This window comes from Marmota flaviventris, chromosome 3, assembly GCF_047511675.1.
Source record: "Marmota flaviventris isolate mMarFla1 chromosome 3, mMarFla1.hap1, whole genome shotgun sequence".
NCBI lineage: Eukaryota > Metazoa > Chordata > Mammalia > Rodentia > Sciuridae > Marmota > Marmota flaviventris.
The window spans coordinates 163601363-163626961 of record NC_092500.1 but is presented as its reverse complement, the minus strand read 5'-3'; the positions used below and the strand labels follow the sequence as shown (position 1 = coordinate 163626961).

General features: G+C 37.8%; 1 protein-coding gene across 1 annotated transcript; it reads right to left on the bottom strand.

Moving 5' to 3' along the window:
• Positions 1 to 498: 498 nt before the first annotated feature.
• Atp6v1b2 (ATPase H+ transporting V1 subunit B2) lies at positions 499 to 23786 on the bottom strand. Its single transcript, XM_027926908.2, has 14 exons — positions 23633 to 23786; positions 17406 to 17461; positions 11251 to 11349; positions 10403 to 10496; positions 10200 to 10277; positions 9552 to 9691; positions 9169 to 9270; positions 8728 to 8825; positions 8037 to 8160; positions 7006 to 7156; positions 5427 to 5509; positions 4406 to 4510; positions 3517 to 3646; positions 499 to 1863 (listed from the first exon to the last, which is right to left on the bottom strand). Exons 1-14 carry the CDS (start codon positions 23766 to 23768, stop codon positions 1724 to 1726), a joined length of 1536 nt encoding a protein of 511 aa, XP_027782709.2. The 5' UTR covers positions 23769 to 23786; the 3' UTR covers positions 499 to 1723.
• Between the last annotated feature and the right edge of the window lie 1813 nt (positions 23787 to 25599).

The window sequence follows — 25599 nt, the reverse complement described above, 5'->3', positions numbered from 1 at the left end:
CTCCTTGTTTTGTCCTAAGCTCTCCCCTCTACACGTCCTCTGAAGCGGACTTCAGAGAAGAGGAAGAATAAGGGCAGGGAGCCCCCACTATGCCACATCCTCATGTTTTAACCAGTGGGTGTCTCTTACACTGGATACCCATCTAAGGTTTTATGTGAAGCGGTTCTGGCTTGATTCAAGATGTATTTCATTTTCTACTTATCACTCCCCCACACCCCCCACTTCATTTATAGCATGTAGAGTCTAGAAAATGTCTGAAACAAAGACATTGTAACTGTGGAAACTCAACCAGGAATCACACTACAGTTGCTATGGGAGCGATCACCGGAGAGATGGGAAAGGGCAGCCAGCAAGACACAAGGGTATAAAACATGGATCACGTCGCTGTAACACAGGGGGTTATGGTGGTTAGAATTGTGAACTGAAGAGACGCATCATCTATTTGCTTACTGCTGTTACTTTGCGCTGATGAGAAGATACAGAGTCACTGTAGGTAACTTCCATTTAATTTAACATTTATTTTCATTTTATATCCAGATGTCACATTTTCTACATTAAAATATAATCATGCTCAGTCTCCCCACCCCCACCCCTCAGAGAAAAAAGTGAAGACCTTTACACAACTGGAAAGATGGAATGCATAGAGTAGAAAGTCACTACTGCACCCGGGTAACACAGAACACGAACAAACGGCAGACATGGCACAAAAGCAAGCTCAGGGCTCACCAGGAAGGAGCAGGAGTGCACGAAACTCCACCACCTGTACCACAAGACCACCCTGAAAAGGCAGAGCTGGGTCAGAAAGCAGGGCCAACAGGGGAACAAAGGCTGCTCCTGAACAGTCTGTAATATCCACAAACCTGAGAGCTCCCCACCCCACCTTGTCTTAGCATCTGCTAAACTCTACAGAAACCCCTATTGGCATGTCAGCATGCAGAAGGGCTACAGCTCTTTATTTCTTCCTCTTTTATTGTACCCCAGCTCTTTCCAAACAACAACTCCACTAGTGGTTTTAATTATGATTTTCTTTGCATAGAAACCCAGTAGGGATCCCCAAGGAAGGCATCTCACCACAACCAGATGAATGCCGCTGTGCAAAGGGGCATGATTCTGCATGTTACTCAAAGGGAATCCGAACTCAGAGGTGCTGAGAGAAAAGGATACACATTTTGTTGATCTATTCATTACATAGGAAAGAGCAGGTGGACAGTAAAAGCCATCTGCTTAGTGCAGAGCACAGACCCACAGGCACACCAATGACCCAGAAGAAAATGCTCAGGAAAGAGCCTCTTGACTCTTTTGAGACTTCTTCCAGACCTGATCTTGCTCCTAATTCTGAGACCAAAGCATTTAGCTTCAGATAGGGATTCTCTTGAGGGGGCTGAGGGGTCAGGTCTGAGAGACCCACACAATGAGAACATTATTAGGCAACTACACCACTATGTACAAATACATACATCAATAAGAAACTTCACCTCCATCCCTGCAGCTACTTTAAACAAAGCACTGAAGATCAGGTTTTCTGAACAGGGATATTTTGAAGTCTGTTAGCAGTTTAAGACATTGCAACACTGGCACAATGTTACCTATTCTTTGCTTTTAATTACAGGGTAACAGGTAAACTCCCACACACAGGTGGAGATGGAGGAGTGCGAAAGGAATCAAGAAGACGGAGCCAGTACTTCACAAGAGGTTCACGCCACAGTAGCAAGAACAGCAGCAGCTAGTGCTTTGCAGAGTCTCGAGGGTAAAATTCGCTCAGGGTGCTCTGGGGGATTCGCTTCAGCATTTCTTTGGGGAAGATTCGGAGCAGCTGCCAGCCAATGTCCAAAGTCTCATAAACTGTGCGGTTTTCATAAGGACCTGAAAAAATTGACACTGAATTAATAGCAAGGTCCTTCCTACTTCCAACTCATTAGTGCTATCCAATACTTATTCTGTTAAATGACTAGCAGGCCATGTGGGCATAATACAAGAAAGGAAACAGGTCAGGACTCTCAAGACTGAATGAGAGTGAGTGTGGAGACAAGAGCACAAAGTACCACGGGGAAGAGGGGGGACCATGGGTGAGAGACAGTGGGAGGTCTAGTGTGTGTGTCTGGGGACAGCAGTTTGAGCTGGAACTTGAAGATTTGGGTGGAATGCTTGAAAAATGGAAACCAGACCCAGTGCTTTGTCTAGAGATTAGTCAGAAAGGAGTCAGAACACAGGAGAAATGGTTGAATTTGAGCAAGACAAATACAGATACTAAAAATGGCAATCAAGCACCCAAATACTCAAACAGATCAGTGGATTTCAGAGTTATTATTTTTAATAGCAGAATCACCCCCATCCCCCAAATAAATCTCATTCTTTAACCAAAGAATCAAGAGTGGCTAGGGTTCTGGGTTCCTGTCTCTAGAGATCTTCTCAGTTATTAAGGTTCCGCATTAAGGAAATAAAACCCTCAATGATTATTTATGTTTGGGAATTTTAATATGAATAATGTTTAAGGAGAAGAGGGCACAAATCCCACATGTATCCTTTGAGGCATTATTTCAACAGTAATACACCTACTGTAATTACCAAAAACAGAGTATTTCTAGCATTACCAGGAACAGGGGAGGGACCGGGTAAACAGCCTAAAACCCATACATTAAATAAGAAAACTCACTATAGATTTTTTTAGTAGTGGGACAACCAATAAATTTACCTTTGAGTCAGGGAGAATGGCCAAGGATATGGGACAAAACTTTGGTCTAGGGCCTTGGTGTCAGGGTGGCTAGCCAGAAACATGCAGCTTCAACGTCACCCAGGACGTCACTCTAGCCTCACCCACAACTACTGAATCAGAATCTGCATTTTCACAAGATTCCCAGTTGCTTCAAAAGCAAATGAAAGTTTGAGAAATACCAGACTAAGATATTGTAATGGGAATGAAAACAAAAATGGATCTGATGTTTAAAGAGAGAACAAGACAAGTTAGCAAATATTCAATTACTGGAGAGCCAAGGAAGGTTAAGAAGAACGGCCAGTTACTGAGCGTGGAATAGTAGGCATGGCACCCGGAGGAGGCCACACAGGAGGTCACTTAGGAAAACCTTTGATTCTGGTCCTACTGGGCTTGAGGGGATGGTGCCATGACAACAATGGCATTCCTAAATAAAAAGTGGTTAAGAATCATACACAGCAATTTAGAAGCCACAGCAGAGTGAAAAGTCTATGCTTAAGGGGGACGAAAAAAAACCACAGAAAAGTAACTGAGTTTTTTCAAGTATCAGCAACCAAGAAGCAAAAGATAAAAAAATGAATAAAGAAAAAATAAATAACTGGATAAACAAGTTAAGATCCTCTCAAGATATTTAGATGGCAGAGGGGAAGGAGCCAGAGGATTAAGGCAAAGAAAGACACGCAGGTCCTTGGAAGAACTTCTCTAACGAGAGGGAAAACTGTGTAGAGACCAGTGTAAATTCTCTGAGAATAGGTCTTAAAAACTACACAAGGTCTTTTATGTTTTTGAGAAAACAGTAATCTTACCCTGAGTAATAAAGCTCCTCTCAAACTTCTGCAGAAATTCCAAGTAAAGAAGATCATCTGAGGTAAGGGCTTCCTCTCCCACCACAGCTTTCATGGCTTGCACATCCTTCCCAATAGCGTAGCAGGCGTACTGAGGAGAGAGCTCGTGTGAATAGACATGGTATGCACATGTGGACTGCTGCAGCTTCTTCACAAGAGAACACAGGACTGCACACACAATTCACATGAAGCTCATGTGAAAGTATCAAAAGGACTTCATTATATTCTCTCAAAGAAGCCTTCAGGCATGCAATGCACAGATACTACTATACTCTACAAAAATACGCTTCCTCAGTATGCCAATGACCTTACAATTTATATAGCATCTGAAAAAGAACTCAGTTAAAATACAGAGAAATCCATCTCCAAGTTTCATTCAAGAAAAACATTTGTAACATCAAAAAGCTTATCATTTCTACTTTTTAAACTCATGTGACTACTGAAACGAAGGACTTCCAAGAGTATACCACACTGTACCCCTCAGGGGTCTGGTGCTTACCATGCTAAGCTAGAAACATGATAAAGTATCCTTTCCGGGATACTCTAGTATTAAAAATTAAAATGACCATGTGCTTTTTTTTTTTTTTTTTTTTAATTATTTTTATAGCACTGGACATGGATTTCTAGCTTGGTGGTTTTAATATTGATTATTAACATCTATCTTTATGAGAAAAATATTATTTTGGTTCAAATTAATGATTACATAACTTTATGAAAGTTTAGTACTAAAATCCTACTTGGACAAGAAGAAGAAAAGTGATGAGAGAAAGAGGAGGAATAGAACAGCAGAAAAGAATGGACTGAGAAAGGCACTCGTTTCTTTTAAACACCATCCTCAGAACATACGTACCAGCTGGTTAGATACATCGGCGTGATCCTTTCTGGTCATACCTTCTCCAATAGCAGACTTCATTAACCGTGAGAGCGAGGGCAGTACATTAATAGGTGGGTAAATCTTGGGTAGAACGGGAGGAAAAAAATAACTATATTTAAGTATGAAATTCAAGTTCTATGGTAAAGTAAAGAAGCATGTGAAACTATTATCCTAAAATTACAAAAACTGCTGCATTTGTTTATAAGATGGGTTCTAATATCTTCCTGGAAAGAAACGGTAGTAAAAAACACTTGTTTTGGGGGGCACTAGGGATTGAACTCAGGGACACTCAACAAATGAGCCACATCCCCAGAACTATTTTGTATTTTATTTAGAGACAGGGTCTCACTGAGTTGCTTAGTGCCTCGCTTTTGCTGAGGCTGGCTTTGACCTTGTGATGCTCCTGCCTCAGCCTCCCGAGCCACTGGGATTACAGGTGTTTGCCACCACACCTGGCAAGAAACACTTTCTGGCCTAATACTTGAGAATTAAGTCCAAAAACTTGAAAAATTTAAAACAGTACAAGACTGTTTTGAAAAACTAAATTTTCAATATATGCTTGGCACTACCACATCAAGTCTAAACAGTCTTCCAAACTGACTCAAAAAAAAAAAAAAAAAAAAATCCAAAATTAAAAGTTTAACAATAGTTCTACCTAAAAGGACTTTAGAAGCCAGTATTACTACAGAATTATCAACTATTATTTTCCTATTAATAACACGATTGGCAGATCTTATACCTTAATGGAATATAATACCCCCTAAAAGTTCTTTGAGAAAACTGACTCCATTTTAAGGTATAATAAAGAAAGATGGCGATTCTTAATTCTGGTACTTTGCCCTCACCAGAACTGTAGTTCCAGAAATGACAACTTTATGGCCATATTAAAAGCAATTCAAGTTGAAACTTGCTAAGCAAAATAGTTCTTAATAACAAAATCTAAATCACTGCAAGTAAGTGGCTCTATAAGCATCACAGAACTTTAAGTGTGAGATACCTGTCTGTTGTGCAGCTGTCTGTCCACATAGATCTGCCCCTCTGTAATATACCCCGTCAGGTCAGGGATGGGGTGAGTGATATCTGTCAGAGGAAGACATACATAGTGTTAAGCACGTGGCGACCTCATATAACCAGACCACAGGAAGCTAATCAGCATCACCCAAGAATGCCACACAGACCAACTTTCTATGATGGAATGTTCTGTACCTGTGTTAGTATTATATCCACTAGCCAAATGTGATCCTGAACACCCAGAGTGCAGCTAATGAAACTGAAGAGCTTAACTTCAAATTGTATTAATTTTTTATTAGCCTAAATAGAGCCAAATGTGTCTAGGGGCTACATATTATACCATTTAATTTGTTTGGTTACAATAGTTCAGCTGTGTTGGCACTACAAGGTAAACTGGCTGAATTCATAAAAAAAAAAAGTACTCTCTCTTCTAGTTATGTGCTTTCCCCTCAATGTATAAATAAAATTCCATTTTAAACACAAAGTTCTCATTCAGAAATGTGGCAACTTTATGTATACTGACAGAACACTCTTAGTCCATAAGCTACCTTAGACAGACATGTGGCATTTGGCTACACAAACAAGAGGGTACTAGACAAGGAGGCAGTGCTTCTCAGGCAGTGCTGAAATGGTCACACAGAGCCATACACTTCTAAATCTGCTGAAACAAACAAAGCTATTTTTAGTTACTCCTTTGTTTTTGTTTTTTTTTTGGTGGTACTGGGGATTGAACCCAGGACCTTGTGCATGTGAGGCAAGCACTCTAACAACTGAGCCCTAACATCCCTAGCCCTAATTACTATTTGGAAAAATTATTTTCATGTCAGAGGCAGTATAGTGTATCAATTGGTGTGAATTATGAATTTAGACTGTCTAGGTTGTAAATGTTCCACTTCTTATCCATGACAAATTACCTCTCTGTGCCTCAGATCTGCTTCTAAGTTGCTTGATAACCCAATGAATGAATATTTAAAAAGATTCAGAACAGTGCTCAATTATAGTGAGCTATTATTATTTCTGAAAATACCTAAAAAAAAACAACAGAGGGGAATTCTCAACAATGTCAGCCCAGGGGTCACCCTGAGCATCCAGGTGCTGCTCTGGATGCTTTCACAGGCACAGTGCAAAAAAGCCAATGCCCATCAGCCCTTGGTTGAAAAAGTTCTGTCTCAAGTCTTGTGGTCTTTACTATCTGTGCTCTTTATGTGGCATTTAACATAAACTACCTTACATTACTGGAGCACATATACATAAGAAACATCCCCAACTAGACTGAGTATTTACATTTAACAGAAACCAGAAATTCTTAAATTCCTTACATCTAAAACAGTGCCCTGGCAAACTGTAACTAATAAAACCTTAAAATTCAAATTACAAAGCTTTTCTTCCACAAAAATGATGATGATCATGAGTAATTCGGTACAAATAACTAACTAGTTATGGCAAACTCTGAGAGGATAAACTCACAAAAGAATTCCAACTCAACAAGGTAGATGGTCTTCTGGTTTAGAATCAAAGTCCTTGTAACAATTAGGTCTGCTGTGACCCAAAGACCAAGAACTCACCATCATTGGGCATGGTAAGAATAGGGATTTGAGTAATAGAGCCATTTCGACCTTCCACTCGACCAGCGCGCTCATATATTGTGGCTAAATCTGTGTACATGTAGCCTGGGAAACCTCGTCGACCAGGGACCTCTTCCCTGGCTGCTGAAACCTGACAGGCAGTTAAGGAAAATATCACATACCAGAATATAAAAAGCAAAGCTTGGTTAGAACATGTTTGTTTGAATATGCCAAATTAAAATTCAAAAATCTCATCCTATTTATTTTAAATACTATCTCTTAAAGTGATGAGTTGGAAAAAATCTAAGATCATCAATCAAATTATTCTGCGGCAAGAATGTTTACCAAAAATTTCAGTAACTTGTATTAGGATACCCCAAAATTTTTGGGTGATAAGAACCTTAATATCATTCCAAATTAAACATTTTTGGTACCCAGGGACCACTGAACCACATCCCCAGCCCTATTTTTGTATTTTATTTAGAGACAGGGTCTCACAGAGTTGCTTAGCCCTCACTTTTGCTGAGGCTGGCTTTGAACTCTATCGATCCTCTTGCCTCAGCCTCCCGAGCTGCTGGGATTACAGGTGTGTGCCACCATGCTCGGCATTTGATTTTCTAAAGGGAAAAAGTTCCAAAGAAAGTGTTGCTAAACTACTTATTTAAATAAATACTACCATCATTAAAAACAGAATTCTGAAAAGAGCTAAAACCTGACAGTGTAGATAAATGGAACTTCTGGGAGAGTAACTGAATGAAGAGCTTATTTACTGTTTTACAGTCAGTTCTTAGCTCACTGAGATGACAGTGTGTTAAGGAGGCTAATAATTTAATCTCGCCCTCTAACATTTCTACCACACTGACAGAAAAGAAGTTGTATTTTCCTAAGTATTTTATTCTATTAATAAATAAGCAATGAGCTTAAAATATGATTAAGAAAATTAATCTATAGAAGCCTATAGAGTTAAGACAACCCTGAAAATTAACCCATTTTGTTTAATACAGGAAATAAGAAGAAAAAGAAAAAGTTACCTCTCGAAGGGCCTCAGCATAAGAGCTCATGTCTGTAAGGATAACCAACACATGCTTCTCACACTGGTACGCCAGGAACTCAGCTGTGGTCAGGGCCAGGCGAGGAGTGATAATTCGTTCAATACTAAAAGGAAAAATAATCCACAGGTCACTCAAAATAAAATGCCAGAAAAACCAAAACAATTCTAGACACAAGAGTATGTTTCCCTTCTAAAGTGTTCAATAAATCAAGGGCAATAAAGCAATTGTGACTTTAAAAATTCTTAAGGCTGTTCTGTGTATTTAAAATATAAGAACTACTTAGTGCTACAAAGTTAAGTTGATCATTTTATAAATGCCCCATAATTTCTCAGAGCTACATGAATTCTCAAAATTAAGAGGGAGTGGTAAGAAAAGAAACAAAGGAAAAAAATGGAAGACAAATTTCCCAAGAACAAGTCACTTGAGTATCAATTATGTGCTAGATAATATAAAAAAATATGACCCCACTTAACATGTACAACACTATGAGGGTAGTATTATTTATCACATTTTTATGAACTTCAGGGTTTAGGTAATTTGCCCAAAACCAAATAACTCCCAAGAAGCAGGGCTGACATCTGAATACAGGGTTACTTCATTCCTATATTCATAGGTAACATTCTGACCCTCATTCTGGGAAAAACAGAAAGAAATAGCTCCATTTACTTACGTTGGGTCATTAGCCAAGTTCAAAAAGAGGCAGACATTGTCCATTGAGCCATTTTCTTCAAAGTCAGATTTGAAGAACCGGGCAGTTTCCATGTTTACCTAAATAGCAATGACTTCATCAGTGCTGGGAAGATAAAGACTCTCAACATTTATTACTGATGAAGGCCAAGCTATACATCTGAATTGTTTCTTCTCTTGAAATTTAAGGTACCCCAAAAATTTTCCCAAAAGTCAACCAAGAGCAGCTCTGTGCAGGAAAAATAATCTTTTAAGTTTCAAGTCAAATGCTAAACTTTAATTCTCAATTTGGCCACAGTGACAAGTTGTTTAAGTTCTCTACTCAGAGATAAAGTCAGCTATATGTGTAGTTTACAACACTGATCTAGCAACACAAGCAGTTAACTCCACATGTTATACTAACACAGAAAAACTTCATACTTACACCCATAGCAGCAAATACAATGGCAAAATTTTCCTCACAGTAATCCACCACATCTTTGGATTTCTTTACCAAACCAGCCTGGCGACAGATTTGAGCTGCAATCTGATGAAGATTAAAAGAACCAAGTTGAATTCTAAAATAAAATTTCTACAACAAAATAATTTTTATCCTAACAACTGTGATTATTAATGAAACTGGAAATATTTTAGTGGTTTTACTCAACAAAACTATTTTGTAATTGTTGCAAAGATCCACAAATGGATCAGCTGATATAAATGGACTACATAAACAACACAGTATTGTATTTATTAGGTTTCTCAATAAATGATACATTTGGAAATTCTTCCCTATAAATTTCACACCAAACAGACCCTAATTCTCACCTCATTGTGTGGTAACCCAGCAGCAGAGAAGATTGGAATTTTCTGGCCCCGAGCTATACTGTTCATGCCATCTATGGCAGAAATACCAGTCTGAATCATCTCCTCTGGGTAGATTCGACACTGAGGATTGATGGGCTGACCTAATATATTCCAAAAGGGGAAATTTTAGTATGCCTACAAATTATTCATAAATGGAAGTATATATCAAATTGAACTAAAATAAAAAGCTCAAAAAAAAAAACCAGAAAGCATTTACTCCTACTCTTAAAACAATGTTATTTTTGAAATCTGAAATAATTTTTTCCTTTAGTCCTCTGTAGACACTCACAAAACATACAGCAATAGTGAGGTTCCTAAAGTGAAATAAAAGTATAGCAAACAAGAGAGAAGTCCTAATTTCACAGCCATGATTTTATCATGAACACTCAGACCCGCCCTAATAAGATTTTTATAATATCTTATGATACTACATTAAAAATTTGAAGACAATTTCTAGAAAAATCAATTTATTAATAAATAAAATATCTGCATAATTTACAACATTGGTTACTACCTCAAAAACCACCAAAACCACTCTCCATCTGGCAAAGGTACCAGACAGACAGAGGTTATTTCCCCCAAACACAGACATCCATTTAGTGCCCCTACCCATGATGTCGAGGAAGTCTTCAGCCAGTACAGAAGGACCTCTGTCGATGGGTTTTCCTGACCCATTGAACACCCGGCCTGCAAAACATAGTGAGGCAATGCAGAGAACACCCTGACTTCCAAATGGAATTTTTTAAGAGTTTTAGGAAATATGTTTAAAAGAAACAGATCTCTGCTCAGAATGAATAACAATGTCCATTTACCAAGCATATCCTCAGACACTGGTGTTCGGAGAATATCCCCAGTAAACTCACAGGACGTTTTCTTGGCATCTATACCTGAAGTCCCTTCAAATACCTATCAAGAAAGAGAATTAATCAGAAGGGTAAAAGCAACTTGTATCATGGGCACTTACTAGACCAAGAGTCTTGCAAATCAAATGCCACAAGCAAGCTAGTATTGTTTGTTTATTTGTAGCATTTTTTTTTTTAAAAAAAAGAGTTGTTGAAAAAAGGAATAAAAGAACAAAAGAAAGAAAATTAAAGAAATTCTGATGTCCATAAAGCCTCAAAAATTTTCTGACTCTGTACTCCTTACAGAAATTTTGCCAACCCCTACATATTTTAGGGGAGCATTTTATTTGAGAAAACTGTTTATCTTTATTATCAGATAATACTAAAACTAGGAACTGTAAAAGATAATTTAAAGAAACTGACTCAGACATCATATGATTTCATATCATCATCAGTGAATCCTACTTTTTATCTCTCTCCTTTGGTGTGACGATTTTTATTTTTTCCATTTAAAAAATCAATAAAACATGAATATTCTTCTCCTGCAGCCAGTAATCAATCTCTAAAGATACTCTCTGAAGAAAAAAACAAGTTGTATTTCCTTTATGTTTTCTGTTTTTGGTACTAAAGACTAAACCAGGGGCACTCTAATGCTGAGCTACACACCCCAGCCCTTTTTATTTTGAGACAGAGTCTTGCTAAATCGTTGAGGTTGATCTAGAACTTACTATCCTCCTACCTCAGTCTCCCAAATTGCTATGATTACAGGCATGCACATCCACCGCTGACCCCTATGTGTTTTTGATTAGGATGCTTACCTGAACCACTGCTTTGGAACCACTAACTTCTAGAACCTGCCCACTTCTCTTCGTGCCATCGGGTAATGTCAAGTGGACAATCTCAGCATATCTGGGAAACTAAATGGGAATAAACAAAGGACCAATAACCAACATTTTAAAAGCTCCCTAAATAATTCTGTATGTCATCTCTACCATAGCATGTGCAACCCTTCCATCCTCCAACACATTAGCTTTGTAAGAATTCATAGCATCCTCTCCAGAGTTTAAGTCCTTATAACACACACCATTGAAAAATGCCAGCAAATATAACTTAGGGTAAAGAAAAAAGAGTTTTATACCCATGAAAACATGCAAGTTAAATGTATTGCTTTTCTTCTGTACACATGTTTGAGAGTATAGAAAGGCATGCTGTCCATCTATAACTATTAAAAAAAAAAAAAAAGGTCCTCAATGTTATCTTCTTTTTTTTTTAATATTTATTTTTTAGTTTTAGGTAGTTACAATATCTTTATTTTATTTTTACGTGGTGCTGAGAATCGAACCCAGTTCCTCACGCACTCTAGGTGAGCGCTCTACCACTTGAGCCACATCCCCAGCCTCAATGTTGTCTTCTAATAGGCTTGTTTCATTTTAAGCCTTTAATTGATCCAGGTTTATTTTCGGCATCAATTTTTACTTTATTTTTCTTATTGGAAATGAATGCTTCAACAATATTATAACTAGCACAAGTTGTCTCCCATGGCCTCTCAACGTCTCATCTAACAAGCTGACATCTCAGCTGTGAAGACAGCTGGTTTGGGGGCTCTTTATTTTTTTCCCCACTGACTTGCTTATACCTGTTTCAAATCCTACGCTCAATTGTTTACTTCTGATTGCGCAACCTGGGTAGCATCAACACCTTTAGTATTTTGAGTTCATTCACTCAAAATACATGGAATCATTCAAAATAAGCAGAATACTAATTTCTTTCCTGGTCTCCCCTCCCCCTTAGGAAATCCCCAAAACTTTCAGTTGTTGGACAGAGAAAACGTCATCTTTGCATTCTGAGTTCTTTCCCCCTTTCTTTTAATTTTTTTATTTGTTCTAATTAGTTATACACGACAGCTGAATGCATTTGGACACACGGTACACAAATGGGAGCACAATTTCTCCTTCCTCTGGCTGAACATGGTGTGGAGTCACACTGGTATATTTATATAGGGTGAAAATGTCCATCTCACCCCATCATCCTTCCATCCCCACACGTCCTCCCCTCCCCTCATTCCCCTTTGCACAATCCAAAGTTCCTTCGCACCCCCAGCCCTCATCATGGATCAGCATCCGCTTATCTGAGAAAATATTCAACCTTTTGTTTTTTTGGGTTTGGCTTATTTTGCTTAGCATAATTTTCTCCAGCTTCATCCATTTACCTGCAAATGTCATGATTTCATTCTTCTTTAAGGATGAGTAATATTCCATTCTGTATCTTTCATGGTCTTTCAACTGCTTTATAGTTTTCTCTAAATAATTAGTTACAGGACACTACAGATTTGTGAAGACTGCTCCTGAACCCAGAAGCTGTTCTATACTATCTTTTCTAATCATCTGCCACTTAATGACTTGGGGTTTCTGTTTAATCACTTCAAGAAATAGACAGTTGTTGCCTTTCCAGTCCTATTATATTTTAATTTCTCTGCCCTGCAGCATTACTAAGTGTCAAGCACAAAAGATGGATGGTGGAGACAATGCATCCTCACCTAGTTCCTGACTCTGATATTGTGATATAAAAAGAAATATATGTGTGGTCTTAGTACTATTCCTGGCCAGAGCTACTAAAACCCTTGTAATTTCCTAAGTGATAGGAGCAATAAAGGTAAAAGGAGCATCTTTCATTTGGCACCCCCCTTTTTAACTGCTTTTATTTTTTTAAATATATGACAGTGTAATGCATCATAATTCTTATTACACATATAGAACACAATTTTTCATATCTTTGTATATAAAGTATGTTCACACCAATTCATGTCTTTATACATGTACTTTGGATAATTATGTCCATCACATTCCACCATCATTGCTAATCTCCTGCCCCATCCCTTCCCCTCATACCCCTCTGCCCTATCTAGAGTTCGTCTTTTCCTCCCATGATCCCTCTCCCTACCCCACTATGAGTCAGCCTCCTTATATCAGAGAAAACATTCAGCATTTGTTCTTTTGGGATTGACTAACTTCACTTAGCATTATCTTCTCCAACTCCATCCATTTACCTGCAAATGCCATGATTTTATTCTCTTTTATTGCTGAGTAATATTCCACTGTGTATATATGCCACATTTTTTTTTTAATCCATTCATCTACTGAAGGGCATCTAGTTTGGCTCCACAGTTTAGCTATTTTGAATTGTGCTGCTATAAACATTGATGTGGCTGTGTTCCTGTACTATGCTGTTTTTAAGTCCTTTGGGTATAGACCGAGGAGAGGGATAGCTGGGTCAAATTGTGGTTCCATTCCCAGATTTCCAAGGAATCTCCATAATGCTTTCCATATTGGCTACACCAATTTGCAGTCCCACCAACAATGTATGAGTGTACCTTTTTCCCCACATCTTTGCCAACACTTATTGTTGTTTGTCTTCATAATAGCTGCCATTCTGACTGGAGTGAGATGATATCTTAGTGTAGTTTTGATTTGCATTTCTCTGACTGCTAGAGATGATGAGCATTTTTTCATATATTTGTTGATTGATTGTATATCCTCTTCTGAGAAGTGTCTGTTCAGGTCCTTGGCCCATTTGTTGATTGGGTTATTTGTTTTTTCGGTGCTTAGCTTTTTGAGTTCTTTATATACCTAGAGATTAGTGCTCTATCTGATGTGTGAGGGGTAAAAATTTGCTCCTAAGATGTAGGTAGGCTCTCTGTTCACCTCACAGATTGTTTCTTTTGCCGAGAAAAAATTTTTTAGTTTGAGTCCATCCCATTTATTCATCATTGGTTTTAATTCTTGTGCTATAGGAGTCTTATTAAGGAAGTTGGGGCCTAATCCCACATGATAAAGATTAGGGCCTACTTTTTTTCTTCTATTAGACGCAGGGTCTCTGGTTTAATTCCTAGGTCTTTGATCCACTTTTGAGTTGAGTTTTGTGCATGGTGAAAGATAGTGGTTTAATTTCATTTTGTTGCACATGGATTTCCAGTTTTCCCAGCACCATTTGTTGAAAAGGCTATCTTTTCTCCAATGCATGTTTTTGGCACCTTTGTCTAATATAAGATAATTGTAATTTTGTGGGTTAGTGTCTGTGTCCTTTATTCTGTACCACTGGTCTAGCAGTCTGTTTTGGTGCCAATACCATGCTGTTTTTGTTACTATTGCTCTGTAGGATAGTTTAAGGTCTGGTATAATGATGCCACCTGCTTCACTCTTCCTGCTAATGATTGCTTTAGCTATTCTGGGTCTCATATTTTTCCAGATGAATTTCATGACTGCTTTTTCTATTTCTATGAGGAATGCATAAGGCAGCTCTTTCAATCGTATCTGAGTGTACCTTAGGGTGAAGACTTTTGGAAAGCCCCTGAGGATGAGGGAATGAGGTGATTGTCAGGAGAACCAAGCTCTTCATTAGAGGATTTTAACTTTCACCTCATCCTTTGTCCTCTGAGCAGGGGAGAGAGACTGGAGACTGATGTAATCACACTATGTAATAAAGTCTCCACACAAATCCTAACTGAAGGGATTTAAAGAGCTTCAGAGTTTGTGGAGAATGCATCTATATGCAGAGAGGGTGGCAACCCCAGCTTCATAGGGACAGAAGTTCCTGTGCTCAGGACCCTTCGGGACCTCACCCTATGTATCTCTTCATCTGGTTGTTCATTTGCATCCTTTGTATAGCTCAGTAATAGTAAACTGTTTTGAGATGTGACAAGAGAACTTCTGATTTCAGTCAAATCAGAAAGTAGCTGTGGATAATCTAGGTACCCAATATTTGTGACTGGCATCTGAAGAGAGGCAGTCTTATGGAACTAAGCCCTTAACTTGTGGGTCTGCAGTTAGTGTCAGAACTGAGTTAAATTATAAGACACCCAGTAGGTGTCATTGGAAAACTGACATGAACTGTTGTGGGGTAAAAACCCACATATCTGGTGTCAGAAGTGAAGTACCGAGAACAGGGTTAGAGAAGAGTTCCTTTCACTAATTGGCAATGTTTCTAGAGTCTCCTTAAGGATGCTGTCTGCTAGGTGGTGGATACCTGGAAAGAGGCTAATTTGTTCTATTCCTTATTTATTAAGAGGCCTCCTTTTATAATAAAATGAGTTAACTTTACCAGATACTTTTTCTGTATTTATTGAGAAGAATATAATTTTTTTCTAGTTTAGTCAAACGTTTGCTTTTAAACTGATATATTTTCTAATATGAAATCAACCTGGTTTACTGGGATCAACACTACTTTGTCATAATTTTACTGCTTTTTTTAACATAGATATTTTTGCTACTATCTGACAGGAATATATTTTATCAAGAATTCTGGAATCTGTACTAACACTACCTGTTCTCTGGTTTTAGAATTTAATATATGCTACAATAAATTGGAGAGTGGCTCTCTATCCAGACAGAATCCATATAATTATCTGCTCCTTAAGCATATGTGTATGCAATTAAAGCCAAAAACTAAAAACCAAACCAAATCAAGAGAAAAAAAAAATCATTCCAAATTTTATGGTATGGAACTATCTTTTAAAACAAAAAAATTTCTTTACCAGTTTTTCCTCAATAAGAGCTATACTTCAGAGTAACAAACTTTTTAGTTCTCTTAAAATTACTTCACAGAGATGTTTTCTAAGTCCTTTCCATTACTGATTCTCACATCCTCCTCAATCACGATTCACAGCACTTATCAACACACACTTAGTATTTCTGCTACATCTGCTTCTCTACTACACTATTCTTATTTTCCACCAGGGGAAGGCTGAGCTCAGATCTTAACACAATTGAAACCTAAATATTTTGTTGAGTTGCTTTTCAGTAATAAACTAATATAAAAATACATATATTAAAAATATTAGCCAAAATTTATTTAGCAAATAATGTAGGAAAAAAGATAAAGAAATAAAGCTTCTTTTAAGTGTAATCTCTATTTTTTTTTTTTTTTAATAAAACATTAACAGGCACTTGTCTAAGTCTTATACATCCTGAGATCAATATGTTGAGACTTTGCCTAATTTGTAGACTAGTATGAAACTGTGGCCAGAAGGTGAACTTGCTAGGGTTAATTTCAAGATTTATTTGTAAAGATACCTTGTCGTACACAAAAATATTATTTTAATGATAAGCTTAAGAAACAACAAACTTTGTCCTTTCTTATAAGAAATGCTTCTCACTTTATTTTCTGCTTCCATGGGGACCACAGGCCAAACATACAACCATCATTAGCCTGTCAATAAAGTGGTAATCATGTGTTTCTCCCCTGACCCACCCCAAGAACAACTAATGTAGAATTACTCTTCTAGACAACAAGTATATAAATTACTTTCTCTGAGAACATTCTGATCACAGAAGTCAGGCAGGAAGCATAGCCTGAGACATCCAACTAAACTGTAGTCTATGCCTCACTTTCTAAGCTAACAGTAAGTGTTTATAATTTTTACTTATAGGTAAAAATTCAACATACCCAAAGATTTTTACAACAAACTGAATAAGTATACCCTATTCTTTGTTTTAGGTTATGGTCACTATTGAGATAATCTGTTCTTATATATTCATTACTTCAAAACCAATGTCAGGCTCTAAAAGTAACAAAGCTTACTCAACAGCTTAAAATTTAGTAGAAATAAGATAAGTACTATAAAAATTAACAATAAAATATAAGATACCATGTATCTGTATAATATCCTAAAGGTTATAAAACATAATAAATATTATTGCTGGTTTTCTTTCTATCTAATAAAACTATTGAGTAGGATTGGGGATTCCTCCCCACAATTTGCAGATGATGGACTCACAGAAACAAATAGAACCTATACTAACTAGGACTGAAATCCAGTGTTCTGATTTTTGGTCTCCAATTTGTTTCCTACATAATACTGACATTCAGACCACAGGATAGCTTTAAAATCATAATAAAATCTAAAGTATATGGAATAGTAGTTAACACCACACTTTTAATTACATAAATGATTTGATCATAACAGACAGTGGATTACCTTAACTTGATCTAAGATCACCAGTGGACCATTGACTCCTGAAACTGTCTTGTATGCTGAAAAGAAACACAGAAGAGTCAACTTTAGTCAAGAGCACAAGAGCCTAAATTACCTTCTCTATTACTACCAAAAAAACTTCTACTTTATTCCATCTATTATAATATGGAACACTGAACAGCTAATCAATTTTTTTAACAAAATGAATTTGTAAAATATGCCTTACTATTTTTCATAATATACTCTCATCAAAAATATTTTGACTCTTATTGGCCGAGCCATTGTTCTAAGCACCCCATACAAAAACAGGTACAGAGGCTGCCTGCCTTTAGAAGTTGAGTTTTCATGCAGGGAGGGGGAATTTCAATGTGATGAGATAAGGGCTCTGAGATAAGGGTACTAACTGAGGCTTGCAGAGGATTCCTGGGAGCACAGCAAAAACAGAATAATAAAGTTCCTATCTTGGAGAGAAAAGGAAAAGCTTTATAGAGGAGGTGGCACTTAACTAAGTAGGTCAGGAAGGAAAAGGAATCTTAACGACAAAACTCACAATAGAAAAGTGAGAAAATGTATTCTGTAAAGTAAAATCATAAAAAATATTGAAAAGAGACTGAGAAACAGATAATGGGCAATGGGATAAAATGCTAGGGGTCAATTAAGTAATCTTAAAAAAAAAAAAAGTCAAATATTACTACCAGGTTGGAGACTGATAATTCACAGCCAAGTATTCCCTAGAAATAAACTGTTACTCTATCAGGTATTAGCCATATCCTTCATTTTAGAAAGAAGGTAGTCATCCTTCCTAGTGAAAGAGATTAGGTATAAAAAAGAACATTTAGAGAGCTGGGAATATAGCTCAGTTGGTAGCTTGCTTGCCTCGAATGCTGAAGTCCCTGGGTTCAATCCCCAACACCAAAGGGGGGGGAAAAAAAGGAACGTTTAGGACAAGGGAACTCAAACAGAAAACTTCAGAATTCACTAAGTTTCATAATCAAAACAGTTAAAAAAACACATGACATAAATTTTAGAAGAAAATTATTACAAAGTCTGAAACAATTTATATGAAGCTGTTAAGCAATTAGGAATTTTTTCACTTGCTTGATTTGAGGTCTTCAAATGAACTTGGACAGAGATTCCTGGCACAAATATGAACTCCCAAGAATGAGGAAACCATTTAATAACCAGTCTGTCCACTCAAGGGGCTCTAAAATTTACAAACTCAATTCCTCCACCGTGTTACAAATGATCAGTAACTGTAATGGTCTCAACAGAGGCCCCCAACCTGATTAAGGTTTTTTGTTTGTTTGTTTTTTTCAACTTGCATATCACAAGTTGAAAAATAGATGCCTGAATGAATGAGAATGTAAGAGGATCACTCATTTCCCTTATAATTATTAGAAAGATTCCTTTTGTGGCATTTTCTATCACTTTTAGGAAAACCTTCCTTATTGTTCTCATTTAAAAGACTCCAAACATTGTTTTTCAATGAATTTCTAAAATTACTATAAAGAAATGGGAAGTGAGCTACATCAGAAACATGTCTTCTTGAAACCCAATTTTTTTAAAAATGCAAAAACAGAGACCTTCTAAAAACCTTCATCTAAACAGTGTAGAATGAAAGGGAATGAAGCTGTGAGATAAGCTTTATAAAGCTCTGTCCTGAATAAAATACATCATTAAAATCCCTCAAGTTCTTAAAATTCTCTTTAATTTTTAACAAAATAGACTCTTTTCTGAAAATCTAAACTCTACAACATCTATGCATTGGAATCTTGTGTTTAAAATTCAAATTCATGCCAAACTATGAAGTTTTGCCAGTCAGGAGCAAAAAGCATGATCAAGAAAAAGAAACATTAGTCATGGCTTTTCCTGGAAACAGTAAATGGAGCTGACTTCTACTACAGGAGATTCTACTTCCTCAAAAGAAGAGTCTTCTAAATTTTCAATATTATCTAGACTTTAAAAAGTGTGCAAATAAACCCTGTAAGTTACTTGATGAACATTAACAACACCCAAGCCACATCTGATGAGTGCCTGTCAGGAATTCTCATTTAACCTCCATTACACACCTGAGTTAGAGATTATTTCACATTTTAGAAGAGAAAAAATTATTCTTAGAGAAATTAAGTAACTTGCCCAAGGATCTGAATCTCCAGTCATTTGGTCTTTAAACCACTGCAACACAAATTCTAAAACAGAAATAAGTTGGTTGTTTGTGTGACAGGGTACATTCTAGCACTTATTTGCAAGAATTATATACCAGTACCATCCCAAATAATTTCACCAATCTGCAATTTTAGCTCAGAAAAGTAGGTATTTTTTTTTTACTATTTTGCCCCAGGCATTATTTCCCTTGTGTCCACATTCTGTCATTACTACAAAAGAATCTTTCTCCAGTGGAGTCACAGCTGCTGGAAGAAATCTAGCAGAGAAAGGAATATCTCAGGAGGTGCTGCAGCAGTTTTCCCTCACTAGAAATCATGAAAAATGTGAGGAGGCCACTTCTGGTGCAAACGAGAGGTGAAACATGTTTAAATTGACATGTGAAAACTGAGCTAATAAATACTACAACTCAAACAAGGTAAAAAAATATATATATACTACCAAACTTTGTATTTGGAGAGTGTCATGCTTTTACAGATCATTTTCAGATCAATTATCTGATTTTACCTTCACAAAACATTGTGAAGTAAGCAAGGCTGATACAATCTCACTTTACACTTAAGGAAATAAAATCCCTAAGAAATCTGCTACCAAATGGAGGAACCAGGCTTACAAATTAATTATAAAGTTTGTATTCTATGACCTTATAGCATTTTTTTTTACCTTAGTCCCCATTATAATTTAAAAATATGGAGATGACACATTCCTAATATTTGGACTACAAGAAAACTAAGCAGAAAACGCATCTGATGCTACTACCTTTTATCCCTCAATTATCCAGCCTTCCTCACCTTTACCATCAAATAGTCCAAAGCAGAGATATCAAAGCACAGCTGTCAAAAACATTAAGTTGCTCTTCAAAAGGTTAGTTATTAATTATTTTATTTATCAAAATTGCTCTTCTCTTAGAAATTTTCTAAGAACTTGAGTCCATAGGTGAGTGTGTGGTGGATGATCAGAAAGCTAACAATATAGTAGAAACATGCTTATATTACATACTTAACACATTTTACAGCCGAAAAGCCACATCTTTGGTTCTGAAACACACATGATAAATATTGAAAAATCAAAATCCACAAAGGTTTTAAGGAATATATATTTCAGATGACATCCCCTTCCTTCTGCTTGATAAGAGATTGTTCAACACTATGAATGCCTTTAATGATTGCCACACATTCAAAGAGAAAACTCAACAACCATTGCATAATAAGAGTCCTAGTCTTTTAGGCTCCACCTTAATAGCAAAACAAAAACTCAGAGCAATCATCTTCTATTGTGTAAGAAGAGAAAACTAACCCTGAGCAGTAGGTACCTGAGAGAGAAGTTCTAGAAAAAGCAAGCAAAACATTCTTTTATGACTTTTGCTGGGGCAAGCTCTGCTTCATGATGTAAGAAACTTAAGATTAGTTGATTGAGGGTCTCAAGAAAAATGGAGATCACAAAATATTTAGCATTGAAAAGCTCTATGTATATTATTGAATTTTTCTCAAGGATTAACAGAAAAGTCTTCCTTTCCTGTGACTTTAGAAATTCTATTGAAAAAAAAAAAAAAGGAATTCAATTGAAGTTTTCAAAATTATTTACTAATTTCAAAGCTGAACAGATATTTCCATTTCTTTTTGACAGTCCTATAATCCTGAAGTTGTGTCTTAACAGGATCTAATTTGTACAGTGAAACTGCCAATACTATTCCATTCTTTCATTCAAAAGGCATATATTAGGGGCTGTGTGTGTAGCTTAGTGGTGAAGAGCTTGTCAAGCATGCGCAAGGTCCTGTGTTCAATCTCTAGTATGAGAAAGAAAAAAGAAAGAGAAATTTAAGCATATATTAAATAGCTACAACCACCTTAGATACCATCATCAATCTTTCATTACAAAAATTAAGATGTTAAGCTGGGTGTGGTGGTGTAGGCCTGTAATCCCAGCAACTCAGGAGGTTAAGCAGGACTGAAGTGCAAGTTCAAGGCTACCCTTAGCAACTATGTGAGACCCTCAGCTACTTGGTGAAATCCTCAGCAATTTGGTAAAGTCCTGTTTCAAAATTAAAAACAAAAAGGGATGTGACTTAGTGGCAGAGCACAAATGGGTTCAATTCCCAGTACCACCACCATCAAAAAAAAAAAAAGATGTTAACCAATATTTACTCAGAAGCATATAAAACCACTAATTAGAACCAAAAAAAGATGTGGCAAAATAGGAAAAAAAATTCAAATGAAGTTCCAAGCCCATATATATTACTTATGTTTAGAATGACTCACATATGGAAGGGAAACTGTTCAGAACAATTAGGTATTGTAACTCCCTACTCTGATTCCATCCATATTAAGAATTTACCCATTAAATTATTAAAACAAGGGGCTTACATGCAAGTTATACAAGAATTTATAGAATACCTTCTATGTCAGGCAATGTAGAAGGTACTAGAGATACAAAATGGATCCCTGACCTATAAAGGTCCCATTTTAAGCAAGATGCTGCAACAGTTTTGTGGGGAAGTTCTTCAGCCATTGGTTGACATACAAAATGTGAAGAAATTATGAGAGTATTCTTTAAACAATGTTATTATTTTTTGTTCATATTCTGAATTGACATTGATATATTCTGAATTGACATTGAAGACTGTACCTTTAAGACCTTTTTCTAGAGGCACCATTAATGTCTATCTGTTCTGCCCAAAGCAAAGCATACAAATGCAATTCATAAGAGAATTGGTAGTTCCTAGGTACACTTTGCCAAGGTTTATTTAAGAATGCAACATCTATCAATTTCTCAAACATTTACCTCAGCTCATATAACCCCTCACAGGCATTTCTGATTTAAAGAATTTCCACTGTAAAAAGCCCATCTCAGCAATCTACAGATTCGAATGCGTTTTCCTTCTTCCTTAGGCTGCAGTGCTATCACATGACCCAGTGACAGATCAGGATGGGATTAGTCAGGCTGGAGAGTGCTTCACTAAAACCCTTCCTCTGAAATTCTTTTTAACCAATGAGCCACCCACAAATAGATAGGCTGGGAATTAAACAGCACAAATGCAGTCTCGTTATTTGGGGAAACATCAGGTACTTTTCCAAGCTTTTAAAAAAAGTATTTCATCCCCAGTTCCTAAGGAAGCTGTTGAAGAGGTCTGATGTTAACAACTATTATCTTTAATAATCAAGAACCATTTCTTTTGGAACTGCTGAACCATCTACCTAAACCTAATTTATTAAGGCCCTTTATAATCAGAACACTTAAGCCTATGCATATATGCTAGATAAGGGAAAAACTGCTTGGCTTTCCCAAAGAACTTTGCAGTCGACCTAGTTTGGTTAACTGGTCAATAATTGAAGAGGCAACGACAGAAGAAAAAAATAAAAGCCCAAGGGGAATTAGGAAACCTGGATTTTCATTTTCCTGCTCTGTCAATAATTAGAGATGTCTGAAGCCTGGCAAGTCCTATCTTCCCAGAACCTTTGGCTTCTCACCTGTAAAATGAGAGGGCTGGACTGGATGACTTGCAGGGTACTTTTCAGCTCTAAGGTTCTCTGGTATCTAGGTGTTCCCGCGAAGCAGCCCCTCCACCCAACAAGACACATCTCCTTCTGGCTGTGGGCCTGACCTCCATCCACCAAAGGCCTGACCACGTCAGCGAAGGCACTACACAGTCCGCCTTCCCAGAAGCTTACGACCTGCCCTGAGGTCCTCACCAGGGGGAGGAGATGGGAAGGGGCGTTCCCTCGACCCCTAGACCTTCAAACCAGGTCAGGAGAAGATTAAGATCGGAGAGACGAGGGCTCCTCCCGGACAGGCAAGTGCCTGTGAATGCTCCAGCCCAGGCAGGCTGGAGAGGGAAGGGCAGTAGCCACGAGCCCACCAACCCCAGGAAAGTTCCCGCTAGTGCTCTTGCGCTCTGCCCACGTAAGTCGTGGAAATGTCAAGCACACGCAAATCTCCTAGAGACACACTTGTGGGTCTCCGGAGAGGGGGAAAAAAATTCACCCCGCCCGCTGGCTGAGCAGGTGAGCGGGAGCAAAGGGCTAGGCGAAGAAGCGAAGACTGTTTCTCCGCTGCTTTCATATACTCACTGAGGCGAGGCTGGGAGAGGTAGTTCCGACTGACTGCCAGCGCTTGTTCCCGAGATCCCGCCATGGGCCCACTGGCGGACACGGGTAGCTCGGGTGCGGCCCCGTTCACAATCCCCCGCACCGCCCGCAGCGCCATCTTGTCTCCTCCGTCCCGACTGGCCCCACAGCACCGCCGCGCAGGCGCAGATATACTAGGGCGGCCCGCGCACCAGGCTCCGCCCAGGCGCGCTGCGGAGACCCATCTTGGCTCCGCCCCCTTCGCGGCTCACCGCCTCCAGCCTCGTGACTCGGGCTCCGCGTGGGCGGGGCTGAGAGCGCGCAGAGGAGAGGAGCTGACCAGCGTGCTGGGAGGGCCGGCGCTCGCCAGGGAGAGGGAAAAGGAAGCAAAAGAGGGGCCAGATTGAGCAAGAGGGGAACACGTTCAAGAAAAGGCCAATTGATGTCCATTTTAGAATTGCCTTTCATTGCATTGAATGAAGAAAACTATCAAACGCACCTTGAAAAACAGGGGAAATGTGAGACTCTATGACCAGGGTACTATGAGCCATTATTTGTTTCCCTTTGCTATCTCACTACCCAATTCTTTAACTCCTGTATCCATTCAACAAACACCTGTTGGTTTGTTTTAAGGTGTGGGCATTAGTGTGAAAGACACACAGGAACAAATTTGAAAGCTACACAAGGGTCAGAACTAAAATAGGATGACAGGCTGCAGAAGATGACAGTCCAGGTTTGATGGAGCTTGAATAGATTCTGGCGCCATTTACAGGACTGGCACAGAGAAGGAGAGAGACATTTTGCTGCTGATGAAAGAGGGAAACTATTCTGTTTGGGAATCTGTTAGGCTTCCTTGGATTGTTTGTAAATATCCAAGAAGACATCTGGGATGAACTAAGATTTGTGACGTATAAACAAATTGATAATGAGGACCTGAAAAAGACAAAGCAAAGATTGTGTATAGAGTGGGAAGCTGTTCAAGGTCCACTTTTAGGGGGATCACTAAGAAGAGTGGATGGACAAAGGAAAAGTATCCTGCAGTCAAACTTGAAAGGTTATAAGAGATGAAAAGGACCCAGAGCACATGTTCCACAAGCCAAAAGAAAACAAAAATTTAATTTGTTATTACCCCAAACAGAAGAGAAAGCAAGTAATGGAAGGACTGTAAGTATTCATTGTGTTTGACCATGAGAAGATCATGGTGATAACTGATGAAGAAAATCAAACTTTTTTACATGGGAGGAAGATTTGGGGGATGAATTGTATATAATGGTGGTATGCAAGTTGAACATCCCTATCCAAAAGTCCAAATTTTTGGAGTATTTTATACTCCAAAATGCAAACATTTTGAGTGTCAGCATGATGCTGCAAGTGAAAAATTCCACACAATGAAATTTTGTTTCATGCACAAAATTATTATAAATATTGCATAAAATTACCTTCAGGCTATGTGTATCAGAGGTATATGAAACATAATGAATTTTGTGTTTAGAGATGGGTCCTATTCCCAAGATATCTCATGAAATATATGCGAATATTCCATCCCACCCTCACCCTCACCCTCACAAAGAAAAACTCAATTGAAATCCAAAACTCTTTTAGTCTCAGCATTTAAAATAAGAGATAATCAACTGGTGTAATAAGTGAAGTAAACATTACTTAGTTACTAAAGTCTTCATTAATGATGAATGAGATTGAGCATCATTTACTATGTTTTATAATTAAGAGCAAAACATTATGTTTTAATTTATGAGATAGTCTCCAATTTTTAATTTTAACTAATGTGCAAGCAAAAGTAAAATGAAACAGGAATTTTCATGTTTTATTGGTAGGAATATAATTAGTATGACATTCAGAAGAGCAATTTGATAGTCACATATGCTCAGAGAGTAGCACCCAGGGACAGGGGATAGCACAGTATTATGGTTAAGAGGCATGGAGTTAGGCAGACTTAAAGCCCTGATTTCAAT